The following is a 9,188-nucleotide window of genomic DNA, read 5'->3' as shown; positions in this document are numbered from 1 at the left end:
AATGCCTGAATCATCGGGCCAACGATGGAAAAGAAAAACAACTCAGTTACTTTAAGGAAGTCCAGGCTGATGGAGATAGGTACCACATGCATAGCTAGGAAGATAGTTAATGTGTAGATAGGTAGGTAGGTAAGTAAATAAGTAGATAGGTAGGTAGATAGATGAGTATGTAAATAGGAAAAAAATTCGTGCATACATATCTATAAACATTTGAGGCAACTTAGAAAATGACCCACAGTATACAACAGAAAAGTAAATAATAAAACCAGAATCGAAGTTGGTTGAAAGGAACAAGTAAACGATGCCACCAGTCACCAGGGTGTGACAGAGGCTGTCATCGGGGGCCAGACTCAGTCCTGAGTCCCCTGTCATTGTATGGAATATACTTGTCCCTGTCAATCTTATGTTCACTGAGAGAAACAAAAGCCTTCGAGATTCTTATAAAAAGGACTTTGGGTAACACGATAAAGTCCTCCACTGTGCTTTTGCAGAATACCCAGGTTCGCTCTTCACAAGAACACTTCTGTGTCAGCTGCCCTCTATAAAAGTTGAAGATACGATATTCAATCTTAATTCGTCGGATGCTTTTCTGTGGGAAGCTAAGATAACGAGGTCCAGGAACATAGCTTTCAGATGACCTAACTCAGAGCTAAGGTGTACGTGGTCTCGTGCCCTGTTTTCTGTCTCTTCACATCTAATTCCCCGAGACAGGAAGAGTTCTCGATATGTAGGCATCTGACACCCCATAAACATCCCAGCTGAGAAGCTACAGATGTCCCGGACTCAGATACCCAGGAGTTAGGAAGCCAGGCAGAAGAGAAGAGGTGCAAATAAAGAGAGAAAATCACAAGGACTATAAATGGAGGATTCTAGATAAGATTGCTTTTATGGTGCATGTAAATTAACAGGGACCTGTTCCAAGTGCCAGTCACATCAGCTTTGATCCCTGCATCCAGTCCTGATGCAAGCTTCTGATTCTTGAAGGCTTCGATTCCTCTATCCACTTGGAAGTTTCTGCGCGAAAGACGCCGTGTAACTTCCTTACGTTTGGTGGGCTGGTTGATTGTCTAAAGCCTCTAACAGTCGTGTCATCCCACAGTTACTCTCATGAGGCTGTTTGCAGGCTTCAGCGGCCACGTGCCTGCTCACTCTGACACTTCTCCATTCACGGAAATGAATCTTCCTTTCCGATTCCAGCTGCAAGCCAGACCAGCAGGTGTAGTCTCTGAAAGAATAAATCAAGAAAGAAGATGGGAATGGTACTTGGATAAATGCATATCCAGTCCCACAAATACTTACTGAGCTCTTTGTACGGCTGGAACCGGGCTGGGTGTCGCGTTTTCAAAGATATGATGAATAAAGCCTGTCCAACAGTGAGCTCATGATTAACAGAGAAATATGCGTTGTTGGCACCCAATCCTTTGCAGGAAATCAGGCCCTTGAGCAAACACATTATCACACTCCACACTTTGATTGCTTCAACAAAGGAAGGAATGCAGTGTGGGGACTGGAGAAGCCCGTTCTGATTGAGAGGATGGGAACTTTTCAGACAGCGATTGCCTATTCAACCTCCCTTCCAACCATCCCGGGTCCTTGCCAACAGAACCCGGATTTTGTTCAGGGACCCACCCATAACAGAAGGAACCCACAGGAATAAATCTAGTCCAAGCCGGTCGTGGTAATCCATTCCTCTTGCCAGGGTGGACATGTGCTGAAATTAAGGCCCAGAAAATATGACAGGAAGGAGGCTGGGGGGACTTCCAGGAATGGTTTCTTTGTTCTCAAAAAGAAATGTCCATTTTCCTCCGGACCCTGCTGTCTGGCTCTGATGAATGGAAGTGTCGGCCACCTGGGACTGTGCGGCGTACTTGTCGAGGGGCACCCGGCAGTCGGTTCCCTGGTGTTTATGTGTGTGGGTGTGTAAATGCTTGTGTGTGGGTAGAGGCACTTATCTACAAAGCTGGGAGCTTCTTCAGAGCATGGATGAGGGCTTCCATATTCCACACCATTTTCCCCTCCCCCAGTACCTAGCGTAGTGCCTAGTACATAGATAGCACCACCGAAATGTCTTTGAATAAATCAATACACAGCAAACCTACTCCCGACATTTATTATAAACAGTATTAGTGCATAATGTACAATTTTACTCAAGGTTTTACAAACGTATGTTTCCAGTTTATGGAATGTTTTCCTTTTTTGTAATTTTTCCAAAATACAACCCAAGACCAATCTAGACACGTACCGTCCAATATGGCAACCTCTGGACACAAGTGGCTATTTAAACTTAATTTAATTAAAATTCACTAAAAACTCAGTTCCTCGGTCATACCAGGCCTATGAGGCTAGTAACTACCATATTAGACAAGGCAGGTAAGAACGTTTCTATCATCATAGAAAGTTCTATTGGACAGTTGCTGTTCCAGAGCACGCACTGCTCCCCTCCAAATGGAGCCCAGTGTTTGGCACACGGTAGGCACTCAGCAAATATTTGTTGAATTAATTAATGCATTCTGCTGATCATTCCAGATATCATTGCAATAGCCAAGATACAAAATGGCAAGCCCTGTCCTATCAATGAAAGCAACAGAACTAAATATTTAGCATATGGCAAAACCAACACCCACTGGTCTATAGGGATGCTGAGTTATCTAGAAAGCCCTACAAGTCCCCTATCTGGCAGACTGCCCTACGCACACGTGTCCCACAACCACAAGGTCAAGCCCCAGCTGAGCTGATGAGCCTGGGCTGATCATCCATTACTCCACAGCCCAGGATGGGCAGGTCTGTGGTTTATAATATATCCTTCTATTTGTTTCCATGGACTGACTGTCCCGAAGGCAGCTGAACCAAGGTAATTTTCAGGGCTTGTGCCCAGTTTCTCTTCTCTTAAATTTCATCAAGAAATTTCAGTATGAATTAGAGATTTGGGATTATTCCCCAAGTCCTAAAAATGCCCCTTCTGGTCCTGGGGAAGCAGATAACGTGCAGACATGAAAACCAGACAGGTCTGAATCGAAAACCAGCTCAGCCCCTCAGCTGTGTGATCGCAGGCATGTTGTTCAACTTCCCTTAGACTTTGTTTTTTCATCTATACAACAGGGAGGTCAAAAGTGCTCCCTGGCAAGATCCTTTCAGAATGTGATGTGTCTGTGCGTGGAAGTGTACTTGCTTTCTTCCCTGAGCACACTGTCCCTTGGACAAACAGCCCGGGCACCCAGAGGCACTCCGTCAATGGGGGTGACTTTCCCTTTCCCTTCCTGGCACTGTCTGCCTGAAGTCCCTCTGTATACACTCCAGTTCTGGAGGGGGCTGTTATTTTTGTTCATGTCAAGAGATAAGCTTGTAACTACCAATCAGAAGAAGGAAAAACCTTGAGCTTAAAGAGAAATTGGCCCCTGAAGGCAACAGATACAATGGATGCCTGGTCCCAGGGGACCCTCTGAACTCATCTTCTCGATTTCCACCTCCTTGGGAGCCCCAGCCCCATGCTTGAGGTGAAATCCTGAATGTAACAGAGAGAAAGGAAGCTGCTCCTACCCAGTAGAGCTCAGAAGGCAGTGAAAGACACAGGTATGGTCTGGGGGTGGAGGGGAGGGTGCCTGGAGCCAGGCTCCAGTAAACAGGCAAGTTCTGACCTTGTCCCTTGAGATTATCCCCACCTGGAGCACAACAGCCCTTTCTCACCCTCTGGACACCCCCTCCCCACCCCGCTGGCTGCTTCATCATCCATCCCCTGGGGGCTGGGTCTGTCCCCCACCACAGACCTGTCGCCCTTCTGTCCTTTTCTGGCACGCCTCTTTCTTCTGTCCAGCACGAGGTCTCCCTGACAGAATTCCTGAAAATTCTCACTCAGACGGTAACATGAGCTCGTAAAGTTACATGCATCAAATGGGGACGAATTTAATAGGGCCGATGCTCTGGAAATGTGAGTCCCCACTTAATTCTCATGCTCCTCGCCTTCAAGAGGGATTCAGATTTAAAATGAGAGTCTGTGCTTATAAAAACGACCAATGATGAGTTTTTTACCTCCTAAAAATACATTTCAGCACATGTGTCCCCCTCTGGGGTAATACAGACAGGCGAGTGATTACATCCACTCTTGCCAAAGCCGCGGAGCCATGGAACTGGCAGTCCACCCAACACAGCGCTCTGCCATTGTCACGAGATTTAGTGAGGTCACCCAGACGCAACATAGCACCCCTCATTTAGCCTTCTTCCGCGTATTTATCATGATACAGCCCATAAAATCCTGTTCTACTCGGTACATTTAAACATTTTACTATCCCTCCTGAAATTCCCTTCTGGCTGCCAGATTGAGCATTAGCTCAGTCCAAGCTTTTCGTGATTCTATCACCTGGATAATATCGCCCTTTTCCACTTGTGTCCACACTGGGGAAGTCTTAATGGCTTTATTTGCTTCTCTTTGGGACTTTGCCCATCAAAAAGTCTAAAATACATCGTAAATATTTTAAGACTCCTTGAATATTTGAAGTCATCTTTAGTATTTTTTTTTAAAGATTTTATTTATTTATTTGACAGACAGAGATCACAAGTAGGCAGAGAGGCAGGCAGAGAGAGAGGAGGAAGCAGGCTCCCCGCCGAGCAGAGAGCCCAATGCGGGGCTCGATCCCAGGACCCTGGGATCATGACCTGAGCCGAAGGCAGAGGCTTTAACCCACTGAGCCACCCAGGTCCCCCCCATCTTTAGTATTTTAAAGATGAATCAGGCTTCCAATAGTTTTTTTCTTTTTTTTTTTTTAGGGAACTTTTTTCACCATCGACCACAATCCCTCCCAGCGTGAGTGCAGCAAACGTTTCCGTAGCTCATTTTGCATAATGTGGGGTAAGTTTTTGAGAAACAGAAATATTTCATGTTGCATCGAACGTTCTGTTTTTCCTTTCCATTTGTAACCTATCTATCAATGCTTCACTTAATCGAGCCTTAGTGTTTCCCAGGCTTAGACAGATCTCGCTTTGAGTAATCTCCCAGAACACAACCAGCTCCAAGAGCTTCTGGGATGTTTCAGAGGTGAAGACAGCCAGGCATTAAATCAGCCACAGGCAAACTTTTACCACAATAAGGCCGAGTGATTTTGACGGCTAAGTTTTGGAGCTCAGTATCAGTTTTCTGTAGCTCTTCCCAGAGATGAGAAACCAAAACCCATACCATTCTCTGCCTCTGCTACTATCATCTCTGAAGGACTTCCCTGTTTCTCTCACCTGCAAACATTCTTGTCCCACCGACGTGACAAGTCACGGCATGGCTCTGCTTCCCTGAGCAGAGCCCTCGCATCCTTCCCGTTTCAGTAACAGTGACCGACGATTTCCTAGCCAATCAGAGTTCACCTTGCCCACTCCTGCATCCACCAAAAAGCGGTTAGGGAGGATCTCCTAGGTCCTAAACTCTGCTCTGGACCCTGGTATTTGTACATATGTAATGAAAACAAGCTCTTGAATAAGACATAAAGAAAGGATCACGGTGGCCCATGGCGCAATGACATCAGGAGGGATCAAGGAACACACGGGGACACAGAGGAGAGGGCGGCAGAGGGATGGTGACCTTTGAGAAGGACTTGAAAGATCAATAGTAACTCCCCAGATCGGAAAAGAAGGGATGTGGGGCAATCCCGACAGAAGCTGTCATTCCCCAGCTTAGAGAATAGAGCTGCAGAAACACAGCCCCATCCCGCTTGGGACATGATCCCTGTGAGATGTTTGCAGGGTCTAGAACTGGGAGCATCTGGCAGAGGGTTTGGAATTGGGAACCGAGAGCTCCTCAAAGACGGCAAAGCAAGAGTCTTAGATCACGAGCCCTTGGTTGAAACCATAGCATGGTGGATCTCGACTGGGAACAGGTGCGATGGAATAAAAAAAGACCAGAGACAGCAGGGCACAGAGAAGGAGTGGAGGCAGCTCCGGGTGTGAGTACAGAGGCAGAAGCGTTTCTCCCTTTTCTGAAAAAACCCCATAGGCAAGTATACAGAGGTGTTCAACAGTCTCACCGACAGAGCCGAGAGGCAGACCCCCGCCCCCCGAGGGCTGTGCCCCCTGCAGGCAGTGGCTTGGGTGCCCTTCCCTTGGAAGGGAGGCATCACCCAGTCCTGGCTTCCATCTCCTTGATTTCAGCCTCTGTTCTCCGTCCACTCTAACTCTTGCAACTGCTTTTTCCTTTGCACTGTAAGAGCTTTATAAATGGACTTAAAATTATTTGTGGAAATAATAATTATTTGTGGAGTTTACAAAGATAAACATCCAAAATATCGCTCAACACAGTGGGAACACATGACTCCACATCTTACAGTAGAAACCAACTATATTTTTTTTAATTTTTTAATATACATATAATGTATTATTAGCCCCAGGGGTACAGGTCTGTAAATCGCCAGGTTTACACACTTCACAGCATTCACCATAGCACATACCTTCCCCAATGTCCATAACCCCACCCCCTTCTCCCTAACCTCCTCCCCCCGGCCCCCCTCAGTTTGTTTTGTGAGATTAAGAGTCTCTTATGGTTTGTCTCCTTCCCGATCCCATCTTGTTTCATTTATTCTTTTCCTATCCCCCAAACCCCCCAAGTTGCATCTCCACTTCCTCATATCAGGGAGATCATATGATAGTTGTCTTTCTCCGACTGACTTAATTCACTAAGCATAATACCCTCTAGTTCCATCCACGTCATCACAAATGGCAAGATTTCATTTCTTTTGATGGCTGCATAGTATTCCATTGTATATATATACCATATCTTCTTTATCCATTCATCTGTTGATGGACATCTAGGTTCTTTCCATAGTTTGGTTATTGTGGACATTGCTGCTATAAACATTCGGGTGCATGTGAAAACCAACTATCTTTTAATGAATTTATTTGTCGACATCTTTGGCTTTGGGGCATCCTACAGCATAAGCAGCTCGGGGGACCCAGCCTCTCTGAGCACAATCCTGGCAAAAGGTTCTTCTCTCTGGTGCTGTGGTCGCCCTAGCCCAGGTTCAGGTTGTCTGGGAAGTGGGGGACATGGCCTAGAGTTTTGCCCCAGAGATGTGAGAGTGGTGCATGGTTGGTTGCCTTCCCCTCCACACACAGCTGGTGTCACCATGACCTGTCACCACAGAGGAAGAGTGAGGTCTGGGACCCCAGGGACACAGTAGAGGATCAAGAGGTGATGCCATAGCCCTGCAGGATCCTCAGAGAGTGAAATGGTTCAGGGGACCATGTAGAGTCCAGTGGCCACAGAATTAAGGGGAGCAGAGGATGGCAGTCTGCAGGACATGTGTCCTTTTGGCTCTATGCTACTCAGACATCCCTTAATTAAAGCCAAAGAACAATGGTGCAAGTTCCAAGTTCCATCCCACCTTCCTGCTTCCAGCAATCCCAGAGAACATGCATACAGCTCAAGGAGTCCAGATTTGCTATCGTCGGCCAGCTGAACTGTCACCAGCTGTCCTGTCACTAACACCTCTTCCATAACACAATGCCCTCCCCAAGCCATGTGGCTCTTCCCACACCTCTGCCCCCAGCATGGACCCTGTCTCAGTTTCCCCAACACTGAGGCCAGGCTGTAACTTCTATAAAAATGAATTGAGGGATTGGGGTAAGAGGTGAAATTTACAAAACAGAAATTTACAAAACAGAAAAGACAAATCTTAGAAGTGCATGCCAGACACAACTGCACACAGGTCCATGGACCCAAGCCCTCCACACACCTTGGCTTGCCTGGGAGGGGCAGCGCAGTTTTCACTGGATGGATCCTCAACTAATTGCTGCGAGCTTCCCACCTGCTCTGTTAGCGTCCCAAAGAGAAAGATGCACCATGTGGTTTATCCACCCACCACACCATTCAGAAGCGCTTCCAACAACACATCATGGGTGCCCCTCTCCAGAATCCGGGGGCTCTACCTCTCCAAAGATCAGCAAGAGGGAAAAGATATACCCTGTCCCAAACCAGCTTTGTAGTCAGAGTAACAATTTGCAGAGCATAATTCTGTTAGTTGATGCTATCAGATTAAGTTCAAAAACTTCTTTTTGTAAGAACTGGGCCATAAATGCATATTTTCCTCCCTTAATAAGGCTCCAGAAATATCTGATTATCAACAAATCAGAATAACCACTCACCATCCTATGGGCAGTGGCCCAGGCAATTCCCCTGAAGCCCCAAGCCAGGAGCCAAGAGAACCACTCCCACTAGCTGGGCTCCTGCGACATGGGAAAAGAAAGAAAGGACTCAGCCAGGACTTCTCCCTAGAGCCCAGGCCGTTGAGATATTAGCTGGCAGAGTACTGTGTGATTCCATGACTGTTGTCTTCACACTTGGCCAACCCATGGGGACAGGCACCTTTTACCCAGGGTGCATGGGAACCAAAGGTATCTGGGGGTAGGTCACTAAACGTCACCTGATTCTTGCCCAGATCTGGCATGGCTTGCTCAGCTTGGTCATAGGCAAGAACCATATAGAACACCAGGATAATGTTCTTTTCCTCCATATGGCTGTGAGGTGCTCCCTGATGAACTTGAGCACACAACCAAGGGGAGCTTTGAAGTCTTTGCCCCCCCAAACAAAGAGATAACTGCAAAGACTATCCTAACTTCCATCTAGAAAACAGAAACACGGCTGGCAGCTTAAACACAGACCTCCCCAGTGTCCCCCAGATTCTAGTCATCAGGGGTCATAGCACTGAGCCCTCCACACACCCTCCAACCCCTCAGACCTCCATCTGTTGGTTGTAGGTCACTCCTGCCGTCCCAGTCACCGTACAGGAGAGGGACCTGCTCATTGAGGGACCCACACTCGCTGTGCGGTCATCTGGAAAGCAGCCCCACGCACCTGGAGCGAATTGATTCTGACCCAATCCAGAACCACCAGAATCGGGAAAAGTGGACTTAGTTCTCCAGGCTCTTGATGGATTTATCACGTGACCCTCAGGCTGTGTCTCCAGTAGCCATCTGCTCTGCCTGCTCTGGGATCTTATAATTAAAGAGAGGTCTGGAAGGCCCTCAGTGTTGAGCTGTGTTGTTTTCACATCGGCTGCTCCGTCCAAGGAAAAGCCCACTAACAGAGCTATGCTATAAGGCACCCAGAGCTCAGAAGCCTGTTCACTCGCCTCAGCAAAAGCACGATATTGACTTCAAAACATACTTTCAGAATTTAAGTGCTCATCCCGATGGTTTCTGTTACACAGTATCAAGAT

The 9,188-nt window shown here is 47.1% G+C and overlaps 1 protein-coding gene across 1 annotated transcript in view; it reads right to left on the bottom strand.

Moving 5' to 3' along the window:
- Window positions 1-867: 867 nt before the first annotated feature.
- VAPA (VAMP associated protein A) overlaps window positions 868-9,188 on the bottom strand; it is a 97,069-nt gene continuing 88,748 nt past the window's right edge. The window contains exon 7 of the mRNA XM_047697403.1: window positions 868-1,225. Coding sequence (XP_047553359.1) covers window positions 1,166-1,225 — 60 coding nt within the window. The 3' untranslated portion in view covers window positions 868-1,165. The remainder of the gene's footprint in view (window positions 1,226-9,188) is intronic.

Source organism: Lutra lutra, chromosome 12 (assembly GCF_902655055.1).
Source record: "Lutra lutra chromosome 12, mLutLut1.2, whole genome shotgun sequence".
Taxonomy (NCBI): domain Eukaryota; kingdom Metazoa; phylum Chordata; class Mammalia; order Carnivora; family Mustelidae; genus Lutra; species Lutra lutra.
This window is presented reverse-complemented; position numbering and strand designations above follow the sequence as displayed.